Source organism: Nomascus leucogenys, chromosome 13 (genome assembly GCF_006542625.1).
Source record: "Nomascus leucogenys isolate Asia chromosome 13, Asia_NLE_v1, whole genome shotgun sequence".
Classification (NCBI taxonomy): Eukaryota; Metazoa; Chordata; class Mammalia; order Primates; family Hylobatidae; genus Nomascus; species Nomascus leucogenys.
The window spans coordinates 32,299,431-32,322,049 of record NC_044393.1 but is presented as its reverse complement, the minus strand read 5'-3'; the positions used below and the strand labels follow the sequence as shown (position 1 = coordinate 32,322,049).

At 51.1% G+C, this 22,619-nt stretch overlaps 1 protein-coding gene across 1 annotated transcript; it reads left to right on the top strand.

Annotated features, from left to right (window-relative positions):
• The first annotated feature begins 12,178 nt into the window (after positions 1–12,178).
• LOC100584639 lies at positions 12,179–21,393 on the top strand. Its single transcript, XM_003273496.4, has 5 exons — positions 12,179–12,256; positions 13,321–13,402; positions 14,112–14,276; positions 17,526–17,657; positions 21,143–21,393. Exons 2-5 carry the CDS (start codon positions 13,321–13,323, stop codon positions 21,277–21,279), a joined length of 516 nt encoding a protein of 171 aa, XP_003273544.2. The 5' UTR covers positions 12,179–12,256; the 3' UTR covers positions 21,280–21,393.
• Positions 21,394–22,619: the final 1,226 nt, after the last annotated feature.

The following is a 22,619-nucleotide window of genomic DNA, read 5'->3' as shown; positions in this document are numbered from 1 at the left end:
ATGCCAACACACACACACACACACACACACACACACACCACACACACACCCATTAGAATTGAGATACAAGGCTGGGTGCGGTGGTTTATGCCTGTGATCCCTGCACTCTGTGAGGCTGAGGTGGGAGGATCCTTTGAACCCAGGGGTTCAAGACCAACCTGGGTAATATAGGAGACCCTGTCTCTACAAATTTTTTTTTTTTTTTTTTGAGACAGAGTCTTGCTGTGTCTCCCAGACTGGAGTGCAGTGGTGCAATCTCGGCTCACTGCAAGCTCCGCTCCCGGGTTCACGCCATTCTCCTGCCTCAGCCTCCCGAGTAGCTGGGACTACAGGCACCCGCCAGCACGCCTGGCTAATTTTTTTGTATTTTTAGTAGAGACAGGGTTTCACTATGTTAGCCAGGATGGTCTCGATCTCCTGACCTCGTGATCTGCACGCCTCGGCCTCCTAAAGTGCTGGGATTATAGGCGTGAGCCACCACGCCAGGCCAAAATATTTTTTTAATAAATAAAAATTTTTTAAAAGTTGAAATGAGGCTGGGCGCGGTGGCTCACGCCTGTAATCCCAGCACTTTGGGAGGCCGAGGCGGGCAGATCACGAGGTCAGGAGGTCGAGACCATCCTAGCTAACACGGTGAAAACCCGTCTCTACTAAAAATAGAAAAAATTAGCCGGGCATGGTGGCAGGCACCTGTAGTCCCAGCTACTCAGGAGGCTGAGGCAGGAGAATGGCGTGAACCCGGGAGGCGGAGCTTGCAGTGAGCTGAGATCATGCCACTGCACTCCAGCCTGGGCGACAGAGCAAGACTCCGTCTCAAAAAAAAAAAAAAAAAAAAGTTGAAATGATTATATTAATAACAAGTAGATTACGAGCAAGAAAAAAATTATCAGAGAAGCCGGGCGCGGTGGCTCACGCTTGTAATCCCAGCACTTTGGGAGGCCGAGGCGGGCGGATCACGAGGTCAGGAGATCGAGACCACGGTGAAACCCCGTCTCTACTAAAAATACAAAAAATTAGCCGGGCGTGATGGCGGGCGCCTGTAGTCCCAGCTACTCTGAGAGGCTGAGGCAGGAGAATGGCGTGAACCCGGGAGGCGGAGCTTGCAGTGAGCCGAGAGCGCGCCACTGCAGTCCGGCGTGGGTGAAAGAGCGAGACTCCGTCTCAAAAAAAAAAAAAAAAAAATTATCAGAGAAAAAAGGACATTATATGATGATTAAAGGGTTAATTCATCAAGAAGACATGACAATTCTGAATGTGTATGCCCTTATAAAGTTCCTAAATATATAATGCAAAAATGACCTAAAAAGGGAAATAAAGTCACCATTATACTTGTGGATATTAACTCTCCTCTTTCAGTGAATGATAAAACAGGAAATCATCAAGGACTGGGCACTTTGGAAGGCTGCGGTGGGCACATCACCTGAAGTCAGGAGTTTGAGACCAGGCTGGCCAACATGGTGAGACGTTGTCTCTACTAAAAATACAAAAAATTAGCCGGGCATGGTGGTGCATGCCTGTAATCCCAGATCCCAGCTACTGAGGAGGCTGAGGTAGGAGAATGGCTTGAACCCGGGAGGTAGAGGTTGCAGTGAGCCGAGATTGTGCCATTGCACTCTAGCTTGGGCAAAAAGAGCGAAACTCCATCTCGAAAAAAAAAAGAAAGAAAGAAAAATCAGCAAGGACATAAAAGAGCTGAACAACACTATCAACCAGCTTAATCAAATTGTTTTTTGTTTGTTTGTTTGTTTTTGAGACCAAGTCTCCCTCTGTTGCCCAGGCTGGAGTGCAGTGGCGCGATCTTGGTTCACTGCAACCTCCACCTCCCAGGTTGAAGCGATTCTCCTACCTGTGCCACCACACCTGGCTAATTTTTGTGTTTTTAAACTTTTTTTTTTTTTTTTTTTTGTGATGGAGTCTCGCTCCGTTACCCAGGCTGGAGAGCAGTGGCGAGATCTCAGCTCACTGCAACCTCTGCCTCCCGGGTTCAAGCGATGCTCCTGCCTCAGCCTCCCGAGTAGCTGGGATTACAGGCGCCAGACACCGTGCCCGGATAATATTTGTATTTTTGTTAGAGACAGGGTTTCACCATGTTGGCCAGGCTGGTCTCGAATTCCTGATCTCGGGTGATCCACCTGCCTTGTCCTCCCAAAGTGCTGGGATTACAGGCATGAGCCACCACGCATGGCTGATTTCTTGATTTCTAGTGTAATTCCATTATGATCAGACAATATATCATCTAAATTTTTAAACATTTGTTAAATATAAAGGCCCAGAATATGGTCTATCTTGGTGAATGTTCCAAGTGCACTTGAAAATAATGTTTTGTCTTTACTAAAATGCAAAAGTTAGCTGGGCATGGTGCAGGATGCCTGTAACCCCAGCTACTGGGGAGGCTGAGGCTCAAGAATCACTTGAACCAGGGAGGTGGAGGTTGCAGTGAGCCATGATAGCACCACTTCACTCCAGCCTGGGTGATAGAGGGAGACCCTATCTCAAATTAAAAAAAAAAAAAAGAACTGAAAACTATCTGGAAAAACCCCTAAATATTTGGAAATGAAGCAACACACTTCTAAATAAATCATGGGCCAGAGAAGAAGTCTCAAGAGAAATTAGAAAATATATACATATGTAGTTTTGTCTGTGTGCTTGTGTGACGTAGTCTCGCTCTTTCACCCAGGGTGGAATGAAGTGGTGTGATCTTGGCTCACTGCAATCTCTGCCCCTGGTTTCAAGAGATTCTCCTGCCTCAGCCTCCCGAGTAGCTGGGATTACAGGCGTCTGCCACCACACTCTGCTAATACCTTTTATTTTATTTTATTTTATTTTTTTGAGATGGAGTCTTGATCTGTCTCCCAGGCTGGAGTGCAGTGGCGCGATCTCTGCTCACTGCAAGCTCCACCTCCCACGTTCACGCCATTCTCCTTCCTCAGCCTCCCGAGTAGCTGGGACTATAGGCGCACATCACCGTGCCTGGCTAATATTTTTTCGTATTTTTTAGTAGAGACGGGGTTTCACTGTGTTAGCCAGGATGGTCTTGATCTCCTGACCTCGTGATCCACCCGCCTTGGCCTCCCAAAGTGGTGGGATTATAGGCGTGAGCCACCGTGCCCGGCCTGTACCCGGCTAATTTCTTGTATTTTTAGTAGAGATGGGGTTTCACTATGTTGGCCAGACTGGCCTCGAACTCCTGACCTTGTGATCCGCCCTTCTCGGCCCCGCAAAGTGCTGGGATTACAGGCGTGAGCCACCGCGCCCAGCCTCAAATTTTTTAGTATTAAATGGGTATATGAGAATAGAAGAGTCTCAAATCAATCATACAAACTTCCACTTTCAGAAATTAGAAAAATAAGAGCAAATTAAACCCAAAGCAAGTAGACAGAAAACATAGTAAACAGCAGAAGTCAATGCTATTGGATATAGAAAAACAATAGAGAGAAAATAAATGAAACAAAAGCTTGTTCTTTGAAAAGATCAATATGAGTGTGAGTGGTCTCCTTCAAAAAAGGGGAAATCTGGACACAGAAGTAGACATAGAGGAAAGATGGCGTAAAGAGACAAGAGAGGACAGCCATCCATAGTCCAAGGAGAGAGACCAGGAACACATCCTCCCTCACAGCCCTTAAAAGGAACCAATCCAGGGATCTAGAACTAGAAATACCATTTGACCCAGCCATCCCATTACTGGGTATATACCCAAAGGAATATAAATCATGCTGCTATAAAGACACATGCACACGTATGTTTATTGTGGCACTACTCACAATAGCAAAGACTTGGAACTAACCCAAATGTCCAACAATGATAGACTGGATTAAGAAAATGTGGCACATATACACCATGGAATACTATGCAGCCATAAAGAATGATGAGTTCATGTCCTTTGTAGGGACATGGATGAAGCTGGAAACCATCATTCTGAGCAAACTATCACAAGGACAAAAAACCAAGCACCGCATGTTCTCACTCATGGGTGGGAATTGAACAATGAGAACACTTGGACACGAGAAGGGGAACATCACACACCAGGGCCTGTTGTGGGGTGGGGGGAGGGGGGAGGGATAGCATTAGGAGACATACCTAATGTAAATGGCGAGTTAATGGGTGCAGCACGCCCACATGGCACATGTATACATATGTAACAAACCTGCACGTCGTGCACACGTACCCTAGAACTTCAAGTATAATATATATATATACATATACACATATATAAGGAACCAATCCTACCAACTCCTTGATTTTGTACTTCCAGCCTCCAGAATTGTGAGATAATACATTTCTGTCAGCCAGTCTCTAGTACTTTCTTACAGCAGACCTAGCAAACTAATACAACTAATAAATGAATTTAGTAAGGTTGTAAAATATAAGGTCAATATACAAAAATCAATTGCATTTCTTTTTTTCTTTTTGAGATGGAGTCTCGCTTTGTCATCCAGGCTAAAGTGCAGTGGCACCATCTTGGCTCACTGCAACCTCTGCCTCCCAGGTTCAAGTGATTCTCAAGTCTCAGCCTCCCAAGTAGCTGGGATTATAGTCAGGCACCACCACGCCCAGTTAATTTTTGTATCTTTAGTAGAGATGGGGTTTTGCCACGTTGGCCAAGTTGGTCTCCAACTCCTGACCTCAAGTGAACTGCCTACCTCGGCCTCCCAAAGTACTGGAATTACAGGCATGACCCACTGTGTCCAGCCACATTTGTATATAATATCAATGAACAATTGGAAGTTGATTTTTTTTTTTTTATTTTTTAGAGACAGGGTCTTGCTATATTATCCAGGCTGGGCTCAAACTCCTGGGTTCAAGCAATCCTCCCACCTCAGCCTCCTGAGTAGTTACAGGCACACACCACCACGCTTGGCTTGAAATTTTTCAAAAGTATGATTTGCAATTGCACCAATAGGCCAAGTGCGGTGGCTCATGCCTGTAATCCTAGCACTTTTGGAGGCTAAGGCGGGGGGATCACCTGAGGTCAGAAGTTCAAGACCAGCCTGGCCAACATGGAGAAACAGTGTCTCTACTAAAAATACAAAAAAAAAAAAAAAAAAAATTAGGCAGATGTGGTGGCATGTGCCTGTAATCCCAAATACTTGGGAGGCTGAGGCAGGAGAATCACTTGAACCCAGGAGGCAGAGGTTGCAGTGAACCGAGATCACACCATTTTACTCCAGCCTGGGCAAAAGAGTGAAACTCTGTCTCAAAAAAACAAACAAAACAATTGCACCAATAAAAATTAAATAATATCAGTGTAACAGCCAGATCCTACTTCATCCCAGTGTAGAGGTGGAGGGACTGAGTGAACAGGCTTGGTGTGCAGAAGATGCAGGCCAGGCAAGCCTGTGCATAATTTTGGATAATGAAAAATACTAGGAGGAAAATAAATCTAGCCAGGTGCAGTGACTCACGCCTGGAGGCCTAGCACTTTGGGAGGCTGAGGCAGGCAGGTAGCTTGAGCTCAGGAGTTCAAGACCAGCCTGGGCAACATGGCGAAACTTCATCTCTACAAGAAATACAAAAAATATTAGCCGGGGATGGTGGCACACGCCTGTAGTCCCAGCTACTTGGAGGGCCTGAGGCAGGAGGATTGCTTGAACTCAGGAGGTTGAGGCTGCAGTGAGTCAAGATCGCACCTTACCACTCCAGTCTGGGTGACCATATGAGACCCTGTTTAAAAAAAAAAGAAAAAGAAAAAAGAAAAGAAATCTAAACTGCATAGGGGTCTTAGGGAAGATCTCTCTGAGATGACATTTGAGCTGCAATTTGAAGGACAATGGTTGGGGTTTGGGTGTCAATACATAACAACCTCTTTGCCCAAGTTCTGACACAACAGAGAGCAGATGAGGAATCAGGTATATCGAAATCAAAATAACACTTCCTTACTGTTCCATTCACTGTTCCTGCATGACAAACCATCTGGTGTTTAGTGTGCAAAATAACTGATGCTCCTGGTTTCTTTGGGCCAGGAGGTCAGAGAGGGCACAGCAGGGATGACTTGTCTCTGCCCCATGAAGTCTGGGGCCTCAGCTGGAAAGACTCAATGGCTATGAGGGCCTTGATGGCTGGGGCTGGAATCATCTGGAGTTGTACACTGTCTGGAAGTGGATGCTGGCTGTAGGCTGGCACCTCAGCAGGGCCTTGAGCCAGCACATCTACACATGACTTCTCCATATGGTCTCTCCACCTGGGCTGGCTTGGCTCCCTTATAGCATGATGGCTGGGTTCCCAGGGAGAGTGTCCCAACAGACCACGTGGCTTTTTTTTTTCTTCTTTTTTTTTGAGATGGAGTTGTGTTCTGTTGCCCAGGCTGGAGTGCAGTGGCACAATCTCAGCTCACTGCAACCTCTGCCTCCCAGGTTCAAGCAATTCTCTGCCTCAGCCTCCCAAGTAGCTGGGATTACAGGCACCTGCCACCATGCCTGGCTAATTTTTTTTTTTTTTTTTTGAGACAGAGTCTCGCTTGTCACCCAGGCTGGAGTGCAGTGGTGCGATCTTGGCTCACTGCAACCTCCACCTCCTGGGTTCAAGCGATTCTCCTGCCTCAGGTTCCTGAGTAGTTGGGGTTACAGGTACCCACCCCATGCTCGGCTAATTTTTATATTTTTAGCAGAGACAGGGTTTCATCATGTTGGTCAGGCTGGTCTCGAACTCCTGATCTCAGGTGATCCACCTGCCTTGGCCTCCCAAAGTGCTGGGATTACAGGCATGAGCCTGGGCGTCGAGCCTATTTGTTTGTATTTTTAGTAGAGATGGGGTTTCACCATTTTGCCCAGGCTGATCTTGAACTCCTGACCTCATGATCCACCCACCTCAGCCTCCCAAAGTGCTGGGATTACAGGCGTGAGCCACCCTGCCCAGGCCCACATGGCATTTTTATGATCTAGAAGTCACATAGCAACTTTCACCATATTCTGCTGTTTAATGCTGTCAGAAAGGTACATCCAGGCTGGGCCGGGCGCGGTGGCTCACGCCTGTAATCCCAGCACTTTAGGAGGCCGAGGCGGGCGGATTATGAGGTCAGGAGATCGAGACCATCCTGGCTAACACGGTGAAACCCCGTCTCTACTAAAAATACAAAAAATTAGCCGGGCGAGGTGGCAGGCGCCTGTAGTCCCAGCTACTAGGGAGGCTGAGGAAGGAGAATGGCGTGAACCCTGGAGGGTGGAGCCTTCAGTGAACCGAGATCGCGCCACTGCACTCCAACCTGGGCGACAGCGAGACTCCGTCTCAAAAAAAAAAAAAAAAAAAAAAAAAAGAAAGGTACATCCAGGCTGAAGGAACGGGGACGTAGATCCCACACTTGAGGGCAGGAGTGTCAAGGTCATAATTGTATAGTGAGCATGTCGAATTGGAGATATTGATGAGGCTATCTTCTTTGAAAATACAAGTTGCCACAATTCCTGATAAACTAGTTTGTAAAGCATAGCTTTGATCTGTGGGTGAGAGGCCAGGTGTGTTGCTCCAGTAGAGCTTTCTCAGATGGAAACAGGTGAGTGGGAATAAGACTTGCCCTTGAGAGAAAAGCATTTCAGCAGAGGGAAGAGCAATTACAAAGGCCCTGCCATGGGCAAGGTGGGTGTGTTCTAGGAACTGAAGCCCAGTTTGGCTGGGGCGTGGTGGGAGATCAGGAGAGGCTGATGAAGAAGCTGTATTTGGAAGGTTTGGTAGTGGGGACCTTGAACGTCAGGCTAAGGAGTTTATTGGGAAGCCAGCGGTGCCAAGAAAGGCTCAAGGATGCCATGAGGCTGTCCCCGCATAGGCTGTCCCCACATCTGGGGGCCAAATACCCATGCCCATGTGCAGGAGCCAATTGTGTTTCAGAGAAGACAGAGGCCCTGGCCTCCAGGATGTGAAGGCACTAGTGCCTACCCCTAGGGCTGATGTGACACCTGCACTCCCAGATCTCACCACCTCAGCCCCTTTGCCAGGTTGGACCCCTCCCTCAGCTCCCCTCCTCTAGTGTGTCTGCCCTGGTAGGGAGGAGGAGACAGGAATGGTATGAAGAGATCTGACCTGCCCCAGGAAGTTTCCATCTCTAGGCCACCTGTCCGGTCCTGTCCCGGTGAAATCTAGCCAAGGGCATTCATCTACCCTGATCATGCTATGGGTTCTGTGGCAGGCCAGGAAACCTGCCATTAGTGGCCATCCACCCCTATGGCAGTCCCAGCTCAACGTCAGTTTGTTTTTTTGAGACAGGATCTTGCTCTGTCACCCAGGCTGGAATGTAGTGGTGTAATCACAGCTCACTGCAGCCTCGACCTCCTGGGCTCAAGCACTCCTCCCACCTCAGCCTCCTTAGTTGGGACTGCAGGTGTGTGCCACCACAACCTGCTAATTTTTTGATTTTTTTTTTTTTTTTGTAGAGACAAGGTCTCACCATTTTGCCCAGGCTGGTCTTGAACTACTGATCTCAAGCAATCCTCCCGCCTCAGCTTCCCAAAGTGCTGGGATTACAGGGGCGAGCCACCATGCCCAGCCCTCAGTGTCGGTTCTGGCCTGGTGTGTCTGTCCACGGTTTTAGAAGCGCTTGCTGGACGGGCCACCAGAGCTGCGGGTCTTCCCGCGACGTCCTCTGAGCCTGAGCTGCTGCCGAGACACCCTCGGTGTTCGGTGATTCCCACAGCTCCGCAGAGCCTCCGCTTCCACAGGTGAGCTGGGTGGGCCTTGCTCTCCGCTCCTGGCCAGGGCCCTCGGCTCACTGACCACGCCTGTCGGCTTGCTGGCCCTGCCCCCTCGGTGCCCAGTTTCCTTGCTGTCACCTGGCCCCGCTCCTTGTGGTTAGCTCTGCCCACTCTCGCCTCTCCCCGCTCCTCCTGTACTAGAGCTCCTCCCTGGGTTCAAGGGGCTCCCAGGCCTCCTGAAGGGCTGGGGGTCCAGGTCTGTGACGCTTTGTCCAGCACCTCTTCCTATTTTCACCTTAGGGTCCTGCGTGAGGCCTAGCTCTTCCACAGTATCCCCTCTGGGCTGGCAGGCTGGAGGTGGGTCCTGTGTGAAACCTAGAGCCTGGGTGGGGGACTTGCTGGTGGGGGGATTCTGAGGCCATGGCTCAAGTCTTTGCATCTGGGCAGAATCTGGGGGCTCCCTGGAGCCGACCAAGTGAGCGTGAGCTGCCATCCCTCCTGTTGGCAGGTCTCAGCCTATCCCAGAGCTCTCGGCATGTCGGGCCTGTCGCGATGAGTGGCCTGAATGCCCTGTCCAGAGTCCCTTCCACCCTTGGACCCACCACGGTTCCAGGAGAAGACCCTTATTCCTTGGCTCTGGGACCCCAAGTGGCCTGCCTTAAGGGACAGTCCGTCTCTTCCCAGGTTCAGGACCTCAAAAGGAGGCTCCGCAATCGTCCTGCAGGCTATATTCACCGTGAGCTACTCAGGGCCTGCCTCTACCCCATGGCCCTCAGCCCGGGGGGGTGGGCTTTCCCCACAGATGTTCCTCATCACAGCATCACTCAACTTCTGGAGCCTGATGTTCCCACAGAAGCGGGAGCAGAAGACGGCAGGGAAGAACAGAGGGTCACCTTTCCCAAATGCCTTCCCTTGGGAGACCCTGTGAAACTGAGGAGATGGGGGAAACTGAGGCCCAGAAATGGTGCCGCTTGGCCACAGTGGCTGTAGTAGAGCCATGCATAGACACAGGCCACTCACTCCAGTGCAGCCACCACCCTCCCAGCCGCCCTAAAAAAGGTCTGGCAAGACTCATGACCTTCTGCCTGGCACAGTGGCTCACGCCTATAATCCCAGCTTTTTGGGAGACCAAGGCAGGAGGATCCCTTGAGCTCAGGAGTTCAAGACTAGCCTGGGCAACATAACAAGACCCTGTCTCTACAAAGCTTAAAAAAAAAAAAAAAGGCAAGGCATGCTCTCCTCCAGGTTCTTAAAGAAGGAGCGTCTTCCCCTGTCCCCTATGCATAGGACTACTCTGCAGAACATCCTGCTCAGCGATCGAGGTAAGGGGTGGTCCTTTTTTTTTTTTTTTTGGAAAGGGAGTCTCACTCTGTGGCCCAGGCTGCAGTGCAGTGGTGCGACCTCGGCTCACTGCAATCTCCGCCTCGTGGGTTCTTCAAGCGATTCTCCTGCCTCTGCCTCCCAAGTAACTGGGATTACAGGTGCCCCCCACCACGCCCAGCTAATTTTTGTCTTTTTACTAGAGACGGGGTTTCGCCATGTTGGCCAGGCTGGTCTCGAGCTCCTGACCTCAGATGATCCACCCGCCTGGGTCTCCCAAAGTGCTGGGAGTACAGGTGTGAATCACGGCGCCTGGCCAAGGTGATCCTTTTGGGGGTCTCTCACGTTTGGAATTACCTTGGTTGGGGAAGGGGAGGAGCAGCTCCCAGAGTGACCAGCAGAGGGCGCTGGGCCCAAGATGGTCAGTTCTGGGGGCTGGACTCTTGGAACTCGGGAAGACTCCCAAGCTGCCTTCTCAAAGCTTTGTCTCTGGCAGCGTCCAGAATGGAGGTGATGTGCACTCTAGGGTCCCTCTAACACCTTCCCTTGAGCCCCTCGCCTTCTAGGCTCATCTGCCTAAGCCCCCTCCCTTTATTTATTTATTTATTTATTTATTTATTTATTTATTTACTGAGACAGAGTCTCGCTGTGTCGCCCAGGCTGGAGTGCAGTGGTGCGATCTTGGGTCGCTGCAACCTCCGCCTCAGCCTCCCTAGTAGCTGGGACTACAGGCATGTGCCATGACACTTGGCTAATTTTTGTATTTTTAGTAGAGACGGGTTTTCTTCATGTTGGCCAGGCTAGTCTCGAACTTCTGATCTCCAATGATCTGCCCGCCTTGGCCTCCCAAAGTGCTGAGATTACAGGCATGAGCCACCGTGCCTGGCCAGCCTTTAGAAACTGTCTGGAGCAGGCCCCTATGGACTCACTAGGGTATAGGAACCCTGATGGAAGGCATGGGGGCTGGGCATACCTCATGGACCTAGAGCCGGGAGACCTGGAAAGCTCTGGTGTCCAGGCCACCGAGGGGACCCCCAGCCCTCGCCCATTCATCCACTATCCATATACTAACAGTCCCGGGACACATTTACTGAACTTGTGCTCTGCTTCATTTGAACACATCACTCCTCTTCTTAACTTTGGTCGCCTCCCACCTTCATTTTATTTTATTTTATTTATTTATTTATTTATTTATTTATTTATTTATTTATTGAGACAGGGTCTCATTCTGTTGCCCAGGTTGGAGTGCAGTGGTGCAATCTCAGCTCACTGCAACCTCCACCTCCTGCCCCAGCCTCCTGAGCAGCTGGGACTACAGGGGTGTGCCACCATGCCAGCTTAATCACCTTCTTTAAATAAAATCCAAGCTCCTCACTACCGCCTACAGGTCCTTCTCGGTGGTCCAACCCACCTCTCCCTCCATCCAGCCTCCCCTTTAACCATGACACTCTGGCCAAGATGACCTCTCTTCTTTTGTTGTTGTTTTGAGATGGAGTTTCGCTCTCGTTGCCCAGGCTGGAGTGCAATGGTGGGATCTCGGCTCACTGCAACCTCCGCCTCCTGGGTTCAAGCGATTCTCCTGCCTCAGCCTCCTGAGTAGCTGGGATTACAGGTGCGTGCCACCACGCCCAGCTAATTTTTGTATTCTTAGTAGAGACGGGGTTTCACCATGTTGGCCAGGCTGTCTCGAACTCCTGACCTCGTGATCTGCCTGCCTTGGCCTCCCAAAGTGCTGAGATTACAGGCATGAGCCACTGTGCCCGCCCAATTTTTCTATTTTTAATAGAGAAGGTGTTTCGCCATGCTGGGCAGGCTGGTCTCAAACTCCTGACCTCAGGTGATCCTCCTGCCTTGTCCTCCCAAAGCGCTGGGATTACAGGCGTGAGCCGCTGCTGGCCTAAAAGATGCTTCTGGAGTAGGAGGCATTGGGCCTGGCTGGAAGGTTTGCGTCTGCAAAGGCCTGAAGAGAATACCCCAGGTGGGAGAAACAGGAAGGAGGGGACGTGTGGAGGAGGCAGGGAGACCCTGCTCTTGGGACTACTGTCTGCAGAGGGTCTCCAGAGGCAGGACCCCGGTAGGGACACTGATGCAGGAGTCGCTCTGCAGTCCCTCCCCTCAAGCTGTGGGCCGGGGTGCCCCCAGGGACGCAGGCTGTGCGCTCCCACGCCCGGCCGAAGCAGGACGTTCCCACGCGGGGGCGGCCCCGAGAAAGGCTGTGGGGCGGGTCGGGGGCGGGCGCCCGCGCTCAGGTCCCTCCGCAGCGGGTTCTCAGTTGCTCGCTGGGCAGACCCAGGTCGCGCTCCCGCTGCCGAGCCCGCGAGGTGAGTGAGTTGGGGAAGGACCCCACTACCCAAGCCCGCGCGGGTCAGGGGCGCGGCTCGGTCTCCTGCCTTCGCCGCTGGGTCACGCCCCGGTGGTCCCTGGCTTAGAGGGTTGGGGGGCTTCTCGTAGGTTAGAGTTGAGGACTCCTGGGGAGTCCTCCGTCTGCATATGTGTGCCATCTCTTTTCCCAAATATAGATTACACCCTCCCTCTCTTGATATGTGGAGCTCGCCCACCCACTAATCATAATCACTGGCCGGAGCCCCCTTTTCCAGAAGCGCGGGCCGCCCCTCCCACTTATCGCCTGTAGTGTGCCCCCTCCCTCACTCTATTTGTTGGGTGCCCCTCTCTCTCCCTAGATGTGGGACTCCCTTCTTTTCCGCAGATGTGTGTCTCCCTCCCTCTGACCCAGTTAAGTCCCCATCCTCTAAAGCCCCTCCCCACCCCCATGGATGCCAAACCCTGAGTCTTCCCTGGGGGTGGGGGACTGGGCTCAGCCAGACCAGCTAAGCCCAGTCCCCCACCCCCAACCAGATCCAGCAGAGCAGGCCTGTGTGCACGTAGGCAGCCAATTAAGGGGGAAGGGGTGGGGGCCAGACCGTCTGTCTGTTCTGCCGGTGCAGGGGCCTCTGGCCCCTGCAGGGAAGAGAGCCTCAAGGCCTGCTCCCTCTCCACCTGGACCCCACCCAGCTTCCTCTGGGGAGCAAACAAGTGAGCAGGGTTCTCCAATCTGGCCAGACTGAGCTGGGGCTGGCACCAGAACCCAAGCCCTCAGCCTCAAACTCTTCAGACCCTGGCCCAAGACTTAGGCCTCCTCCCACTTCTCAGATGGTGAATTGAGGTCCCAAGAAGGGGCTCCAAAGGTCTAGGACCCCCACTGGCCCCCTGCTGGGGATATCAGACAAAATTAGAAGGGTCAAGGGCATGAGGGTGACCTTGAAAGCCTGGGACACCCCTACCACTACCATACCAGTGGAAAAGGGTTTCTCCACCTGGCCCTGAGGTTTGGGGGCAGAGGATGATGTGGAGGCAGAACTCATCTATACATACTTCACGCCCCCAGATGCTCCCCAGAGCTGCCTGGAGCTTGGTGCTGAGGAAAGGTGGACGTGGAAGACGAGGGATGCACAGCTCAGAAGGCACCAGTGAGACGTGGACTCCTTCCTCCCAGCCTAACTCCAGAGATAGGGGCAGGGGTCCCCTCTGCAGGCTGCCCCCTTTGCCCTTCCATGCCACCCTGGGCCTGTTCCTACCACACTTCCCATGTTCCCATGATCCCACTCCTTGGTCCAAGGCCAAGTTTCTCTAGGAAATGGAATGCGCGGGGTGAGCAGACAGTGGCCATCTCCATTCCAAGCTTCCTTAGGAGCCAGCCCCCAAGCCTCAGGCCCCTAGGCCTTTTGTTCTGAGGTGGAGGATGCTGACAGAACCTTGGACCCTGATTCCTCCTTTCCAGACCCTAGTTTCAATGCTAGTAAGAAGAAAGAGACCTAAAGCAGGAGAGACTTAAGCCAGATAGCAGAAGGGCCTTGCTGACCCATGGAGAATAACAAAGATAACATTTATTGAGCCCTTACTAGTACCCCAAGCTATTTCAGCCTCCCAAGTAGCTGGGATTATAGGTGCCCACCACTGCCCCCGGCTAATTTTTGTATTTTTAGTAGAGGCGAGGTTTCACCATCTTGGCCAGGCTGGTCTCGAACTCCTGACCTCGTGATCCACCCGCCTCAGCCTCCCAAAATGCTAGGATTACAGGCGTGAGCCACCAAGCCCAGCCTCCTTCTCTATTAATATAGTTAGAGATAGGGTGTCCCAGGGGCAGCCTGGACTCAGCTCCCTCCGTTGTGTCTGCAGCCCGTGGTGGGGGGAAGATGTCCCCCTACACCAACTGCTATGCCCAGCGCTACTACCCCATGCCAGAAGAGCCCTTCTGCACAGAACTCAACGCTGAGCAGCAGGCCCTGAAGAAGAAGGAGAAGGGAAGCTGGACCCAGCTGACCCACGCCGAAAAGGTGGCCCGTAAGTGTCAGGGTGGGGCTGGCTGGAGAGAGTGGGTTGGGGGCTGACTTTGGAAAGAAGGGCCTGTCAGGGATCAGAGGGCAGAGAGAGGCCCCCAAGACAGCCAGAAACCTCCAAGCACCTGAGGGGTGAAGTTCATGCCTTTGTTCGTTTCTTTATTCACTCACCTATTTGTGCATAGCCTGATGCTAGGCAATGCTGGGGACATGAGGTGAATCACCTGGATAGTTAGTTCCTGCCCCCATGGTGCTCCCAGTCCCGTGGGGAAAACCGATACAGACTCCAATAATTGTAATACAGAATATGTGGCTAGGGTGAGGTGTGTTCAAGGACTGTGAGATGAAATCTTGGTGGACCTCCCAGAGGAGGGCACATTCCAACTGGCCTTTAAGGGTGAAGAGGAGGGCACTGCCAGGGAGTGGGAACTGCATGGGGAAGGGTGTCAGAGCAGGAGACTGTGGAGGGCCCTGGAATTGAGTGATGTGGGGGAGATGGGACAGAGAGAGGCAGGTGAGGTGGTTGGGGAGGAGCCCTCTGACCCTGGGAGGCTGGAGCGATGTGTGGTCCCTTGTCATGTCCACCAGAGCATCCCTGAACTGACCCTTTGATATTTGGAGCACCTTATTCTCATTCCATGAATGGGAATACTCAGCCTGACCTCCAAGATTTCAAGGGATTCCTAGTGGGGGAAGGTTCATGCTTCTCACGTTCATTCATTCAGTCAACATCTTATTTAGCACCTACTACAATATCATGCACTGGGAATGCAGCTGTGAGCCAGCCAGGCTCCGTTCCTGCCTGTGAGCTTGCATTTCCAGCCCTCTCTCAGCACCTTTCCCCTTTCTCTGTCTCTCCCTCTCTCTCTCTCTCTCTCTCTCTCTCTCTCACACACACACACACACACACACACACACACACATATATATCTTGGTTTTCTCTTCATCCATTTCAGAAATTGACACTCTTGGGGGAGGGGGGAGGGATAGCATTAGGAGATATACCTAATGCTAAATGACGAGTTAATGGGTGCAGCACACCAACATGGCACATGTATACATATGTAACAAACCTGCACGTTGTGCACATGTACCCTAAAACTTAAAGTATAATAATAATAAAATTAAAAAAAGAGAGAAATTGACACTCTTTATCTGAGCATGGTGGCACATGCCTGTGGTCCCAGCTATTCAGGAGGCTGAGGCAGGAGGATCGCTTGAGCCCAGGGGAGCTGAGGCTAGAGTGAGCTGTGATTGTGCTACTGCATTGCACTCCAGCCTGGGTAACAAAGTGAGACCCTGTCTGAAAAAAAAAAAAGAGAGAGAGAGAAAGAAATGATGGACATTCCCCAAGCAAGATGATAATGAGCACCATCCTAATATGTCCTGCACGCTTACATGTAGCAGGCACCGCTGTGGCGTTAGGTGCTCTCGTTAGCTCACATTTGAGAGACTGAGGCTCAGTGGCGTGCAGTCACTTGCAATGGTCACGCAGCTAGAGAGTGGTGGAGGCAAGATTTGAAACCACATAGACAGGCACCAGGGGTTTCACCCTTAGCTGCAGTGTAGCCTCACAGCTCAAACAACTTTTTTTTTCCTTTTTTTTTGAGACAGGGTCTCTGTCACCCAGGCTGGAGTACAGTGGCCCCATCTCGGCTCACTGAAACCTCTGCCTCCTGGGCTCAAGTGATCCTCCCACTTTGGCTGCCTGAGTAGCTGGGACTACAGGAGGGCGCCACCACACCTGGCTATTTTTTTTGTAGAGACAGGGCTTCACCATGTTGGCCAGACTGGTTTCAAACTCCTGATCTCATGATCCACCCGCCTTAGCCTCCCAAAGTGCTGGGATTACAGGTGTGAACTACCGTGCCTGGCTATTTATTTATTTATATTTCTGTAGAGACAGAGCAGTCTCACTATGTTTGCTCAGGCTGGTCTTGAACTCCTGGGCTCAAGCAATTCTCCTGCCTCGGCCTCCCAAAGCACTGGGATTACAGGCATGAGCCATCATGCCAGGCCAAAAGCCTTGAGTCTTGTCAGACTTCTTCCAGGGCAGGCAGGCGTGGCAGCACTGGAGTGCATGGCCTGTGTTTATGCATGGCTCTACTACAGCCATGCTGAGTGGCCTCCACTGGTTGATTTCATTGTCTCAGCCTGAACCTCTCACCCAGGTATCTTCCCAAAACCTAAGACAGTTCCCTTTTCCCAAGGAATTCTGCTGCCAGCTTTGATTTTCCTTTAGATATTTATTTTCATATTTATTTAATGTACTGAGAAAGGATTACACACATAGGGTAATTTTTTTTTTTTTTTTTTTTTTTTTTTTTTGAGAAGGTCTCGCTCTGTCGCCCAGGCTGGAGTGCAGTGGCGTGATCTCGGCTCACTGCAACCTCTGCCTCCCAGGTTCACGCCATTCTCCTGCCTTAGCCTCCCAAGTAGCTGGGACTACAGGTGCCCGCCACCACGCCTGGCTAATTTTTGTATTTTTAGCAGAGACGGGGTTTCACTGTGTTAGCCAGGATGGTCTCTATCTCCTGACCTCGTGATCTGCCCGCCTCGGCCTCCCAAAGTGCTGGGATTACAGGCGTGAGCCACTGTACCCAGCCTTACCTGGCTAATTTTTAAATTTTTTGTAGAGACAGGGTCTCGCTATATTGCCTAGGATGGTCTCGAACTCTGGGACTCAAGCAATCCACCCGTCTTGGTCTCCCAAAATTCTGGGATTACAGGCGTGAGCCACCAAGCCTGGCCCCCTCCCTAATTCTGTTAGAATGAAATCCAAACTCTTCTCCATGGATTCTAACAAGGTCCTGTGTGAACCGGCTCTGCCTCTCATTTGCTAAATTCTCTCTCTTTTGCTCATTTCACTCCAGCTGCAGTGGTCCTCACTTCACACTTTCCCTACCCACTTCCTGCTTCAGGGTCTTTGCACTTCCTTCCAGTTTTCACCAACTTTCTCCCATTGATTTTTCAAGCCTCAGCTCCAATGTCACCTCCTCTGAGACACCTTCCCTGGCCAGCCAACTGTTTGCCTGATGCATTTGCCATTGTCTCCCCCTCTAAACTCCACAAGGGCGGGGATTTTCATCTGGCTCATTCACTGCTGTCACCTGTTCCTGGTCATGCTGTGCATATAGTACCTGCTCAGTAAGAATTTGCTGAATGAACAGCATCTGCTGCAGGGAGGGGGAAGCCGGGGATCACTTAGAGTGGACGCACCTGAGGCCCCTTCCCCACACCCAACTGCCTCCAGTGTACCGGCTCCAGTTCAATGAGACCTTTGCGGAGATGAACCGTCGCTCCAATGAGTGGAAGACAGTGATGGGTTGTGTCTTCTTCTTCATTGGATTTGCAGCTCTGGTGATTTGGTGGCAGCGGGTCTACGGTGAGTGGCAACACCTCATCTGGCTGCAGTCCTGGGCCATGCCCTTGTGGTCACGACCACCAGACGGTTTCTTAAAGGAACCATGCTGGCACTCATCTGAAGAGTTGAAAATTTCTGAAGAGGCGTAGGGTGAAGGACAGAGCATGGCTGTCTAGGTTTGAATGTAGGAACTTTACCTCTCTGGGCCTCAGTTTCCTCATCTGTAAAATGGGAATAGTAATGTTCCATCTCAGGGTACTTAAGAGGATTTTAATGAGAGAGGGCTGTAGGCCAGTGTTTGGCTCATAGTCATGAATGGTGTTGTAACTGACTATTGTGTATGAACTGTGTGTTTTTCAGTGTATATATATACACTGAACTTCTGCCTCCCCAATTCAGGTGATTCCTCTGCCTCAACCTCCTGAATAGCTGGGACTATAGGAGTGCGCCACCACGCCTGGCTAATTTTTGTATTTTTAGTAGAGACAGGGTTTCGCCATGTTGGCCAGGCTGGTCTCAAACTCCTGGCCTCAAGTGATCTGCCTGCTTTGAACTCCCAAAGTGCTAGGATTACAAGCATGAGCCACCACACCTGGCCTATTTTTCAGTATATTGCTTCAGCTGCTGTAACAAAGAGTCCCCAACTTACAAGAGCTTAAATTAGATAATGGTTTATTCCTTTCTCACAAGGGCAGAGAAGCAATCCAGACAAATGTGGGGACTCCACAACGCAGGCTCCTTCTGTCTTGTTGCTCTGCATCCTTGACATGCAAGATGGCTGCTCCAGCTGCTGCCATCAAGCCTACATTTCAGCCAAGGAAAAAAGGGAAAGGGAAGATATGCTCCTCTTTGAGGCCTAGAAGTTGCTCAAACCACTTCTCCTCACATGCTGTAGGCTGAGAAATGATCACGTGACAAGGGAAGCTGGGAAATGTAGTCTTTAGCTGGGTAGTCACATGGACAGCTGAACTTTCATTACCTCTGAAGAGTGGTTCTCAAAGTGTTCTCTGTGTACCAATAGGACCACCTAGGAACTTGCTAGAAATGCACATTCTCAGCCCCACTGGTCAGACACTCTGGGGGTAGACCCCAACAATTTTTTTTTTTTTTTGAGACGGAGTTTCGTTCTTTCGCCAAGGCCGAAGTGCACTGGCACGATCTCGGCTCACTGCAACCTCCGCCTTCTGGTTTCAAGCGATTCTCCTGCCTCAGCCTACCTGCCTCAGCCTACCGAGTAGCTGGGATTACAGGCATCCGCCATCACGCCCAACTAATTTTTATATTTTTAGTAGAGATGGGGTTTCACCATGTTGCCAGGCTGGTCTCGAACTCCTGACCTTGTGATCCACCTGCCTTGGCCTCCCAAAGTGCTGGGATTATAGGCATGAGCCACCATGCCCGGCCTGACCCCAATTATTAAATTATTTATTTATTTATTTATTTGAGATGGAGTCTCGCTCTGTCACCCAGACTAGAATGCAGTGGCGTGATCTCGGCTCACTGCAACCTCCATCTCCCGGGTTCAAGCAATTCTTCTGCCTTAGCCTCCCGAGCAGCTGGGACTACAGGTGCGTGCCACCACGCCCAGCTAATTTTTGTATTTTTAGTAGAGATGGGGTTTCACCATGTTGACCAGGCTGGTCTTGAACTCCTTACCTTGTGATCCACCCACCTCGGCCTCCAAAAGTTCTGGGATTACAGGCGTGAACCACCACGCCGGCCCAACAATTTTTATTTTAACTGCCCATCCCTCTGGTAGACCAGTGGAAGGCTGAGTACCTCCCATGCATCCTGGAAGGGCTAGTCTAGCCTAGTGCTTGGCACACAGTAGATGCTCATAAAGGTTGTTCCCTTCCTGCTCCGCTCCTGGGATAGAAAGTACCAGGGATGGAGGTCAGGCAGGCTGAGTCAGCCTCAGGGCCAGGCAGACCAGGAAGTAAGGTGTGGGTGGTGTTGGGAGCTCGGGCCTCCAGGCCTTTCCTGTCCCGATCCACATACCAAGGCACCTAAAATGCCTCCATGAGTGCTTTCAGCTTTTAGCTTAAGTATTGCCTCCCCCACCAGATTTTTTTTTTTTTTTTTTTTTTTTTTTTTGAGACAGAGTCTCGCTCTGTCACCCAGGTTGGAGTGCAGTGGTGCGATCTCGGCTCACTGCAAGCTCCACCTCCCGGGTTCACGCCGTTCTCCTGCCTCAGCCTCCCAAGTAGCTGGGACTACAGGTGCCCGCCACCACGCCCGGCTTATGTTTTGTATTTTTAGTAGAGACGGGGTTTCACTATGTTAGCCAGGATGGTCTCGATCTCCTGACCTCGTGATCCGCCCGCCTCGGCCTCTCAAAGTGCTGGGATTATAGGCATGAGCCACGGCCTATAATATAGCTGCGCCCGGCCCCTTTTTTCTTTTTTAAAAAGAGAGACAGGGGTTTTTCTATGTTGCCCAGGCTGGACTGGAATTCCTCGGTTTGAGTAATCCTCCCACCTTGGCCTCCTGAGTAACTGAGACCATAGGCATGCGCCACTGCACCCGGCTCTCCCCATTTTTTTTTTTTTTTTTAATAGAAAGACTCTTGCTCTGTCACCCAGGCTGGAGTGTAGTGGCATGATCTTGGCTCAGTGCAACCTGTGCCTCCCAGACTAGACTGATTCTCCTGCTTCAGCCTCCTGAGCAGCTGGGATTACAGGGGTACACTACCACACCCAGCTAATTTTTTGTATTTTTAGTGGAGACAGGGTTTCACCATGTTGGCCAGGCTAGTCTCAAACTCCTGACCTCAAGTGATCCGTCCGCCTCGTCCTCCCAAAGTGCTGGGATTACAGGCTTGAGCCACCGCGCCCGGTGGCCTGTCCCCATATTTTTTAAGTGAACACTCTTACCTACTTCCTACTCTCAACCCTCTTAGAAAGTAAAAGGAATTATTTCATCCTGGACCCTGCCCAGCAAGTGGGAACAAACTCAGTAATTATATAATTATAGTAGGTAACATGTATCAGGTGCTTAATATTTGTCTAACATTGTGCCAACAGCTTTGGAAATAGTCCCCACAATCCTAGTGGATAGGACCTGCTTTTGACAGGTAAGGAAACTGAGGCTCAGAGAGGTGAAGTGACTTGTTGAAGGTCACAGGGCAAGGGAGTGGTGGTGCTGGGATTTGGATTCAGGCAGTCTTCAAATCAGTGCTCTTATTACCACAGACCACAGAGGTAGATGAGGCGACTGAGTTGTGAAGGACCTTGGCCCAGCTCCCACACTCCTTGGAGTCTAAGGCAAAGCTGGGATCAGAACCCAGAGGTGCCTGGGGCGATGCTTTAGAAGAAAGTGTGGGGTGAGGGGCTAGACAGGGTGGAGGGAGCTCCTCAGTGCAAGATACTTCAACCCTGGAGTATCTTGTACCGTCAGCCTTGCGAGTAGCTGGGAGGCTACAGGATGGCTGGAGACCCTGGCTGGTAGAGGAAGGCTGGTAGAGGTAGACTGGCAGGATCCTGATCCACCCCATGCACTCCCTGCAGTATTTCCTCCAAAGCCGATCACCTTGACGGACGAGTGGAAAGCCCAGCAGCTGCAGCGCATGCTGGACATGAAGGTCAATCCTGTGCAGGGCCTGGCCTCCCGCTGGGACTATGAGAAGAAGCAGTGGAAGAAGTGACTTGCATCCCCAGCTGTCTCCCTGCGGCTCCACCCTGGCTGGGAGCCTCTAGCGGCCCCTCCCCTCCTCTGCCCTTAACCCCAATAAAGCTAATTTGTTCTCTTCTGCCTCTCACCTCCACTTCAGACTTTACTTGGCACCTAAAATTAGGCATTTTAACAGGTGAGGGGCAAGAAGGGCCCAGAACTCATCTAGTCAGTGAGGGCTTCCTGGAGGAGTGGGGGCTAGAGCCAAGGCTTAGATGGGATTAGGAAAGGCAAGAAGAAGGGAAGGCATTCCGGGTGGAGCAAGTGGCTTAATCAAAGGTGAGGACACTCTTTTATTCAGCTAATTAACAAATACTTGGCCGGGTGCGGTGGCTCACTCCTGTAATCCCAGCACTTTGGGAGGCCAAGGAGGGCGAATCACTTGAGGTCAGGAGTTCAAGACCAGCCTGGCCAACATGGTGAAAACCCCATCTCTACTAAAAGTACAAAAAATTAGCCGGGCGTGGTGGCAGGTGCCTGTAGTCCCAGCTACTTGGGAGGCCGAGGCAGGACGATGGCATGGTCCTGGGAGGCAGAGCTTGCAGTGAGCCGAGATCGTGCCATTGCACTCCAGCCTGGGCGACAGAGCGAGACTCCGTCTCAAAAAAAAAAAAAAAAAATACAAAAATTAGCTGGGTGTAGTGATGCATGCCTGTAGCCCCAGCTGCTCAGGAGCCTGAAGCAGGAGAATTGCTTGAACTCAGGAGGCAGAGGTTGCAATGAGCCGAGATCATACCATTGCACTGCAGCCTGGGCAACAGAGCGAGATTCTATCTCCAAAAAAAAAAAAAAAAAAAAAACTTATTGAGCACCTACTGTGTGCCAGGTTCTAATCCAGGCCCTGGGATGCAGCAGTGAACAAACAGGCAAAGACCTTGGCCTCATGGAGGAGACATTCCTCTATGCGGGGAAATAGAAAAATGAATAAATAAGTGCAATAACTTGTAGGTTACATGGTAATAAGTGCCATGAAGAAACAAAACAAAGCAGCGTGAGGGGACAGGATAAAGGGGATTGGGGAGTGGTAGGTAAAGGCCTCTAGGAAGAGGTAGTATTTCATTTCTTTTTTTTTTTCGGTAGGGTCTCACTCTGTCACCCGGGCTGGAGTGCAGTGGCATGATCATGGCTCACTGCATCCTCGAATTCTCGAGTTCAAGTGATCCTCCCACCTCAACTTCCCAAGTAGTGGTACAGGTATGCACCACCAGGCCCAGCTAATTTTTTTTTTTTTTTTTTTTTTTTGAGACGGAGTTTCACTCTTGTTGCCCAGGCTGGAATGCAAACTCGGCTCACCGCAACCTCCGCCTCCCGGGT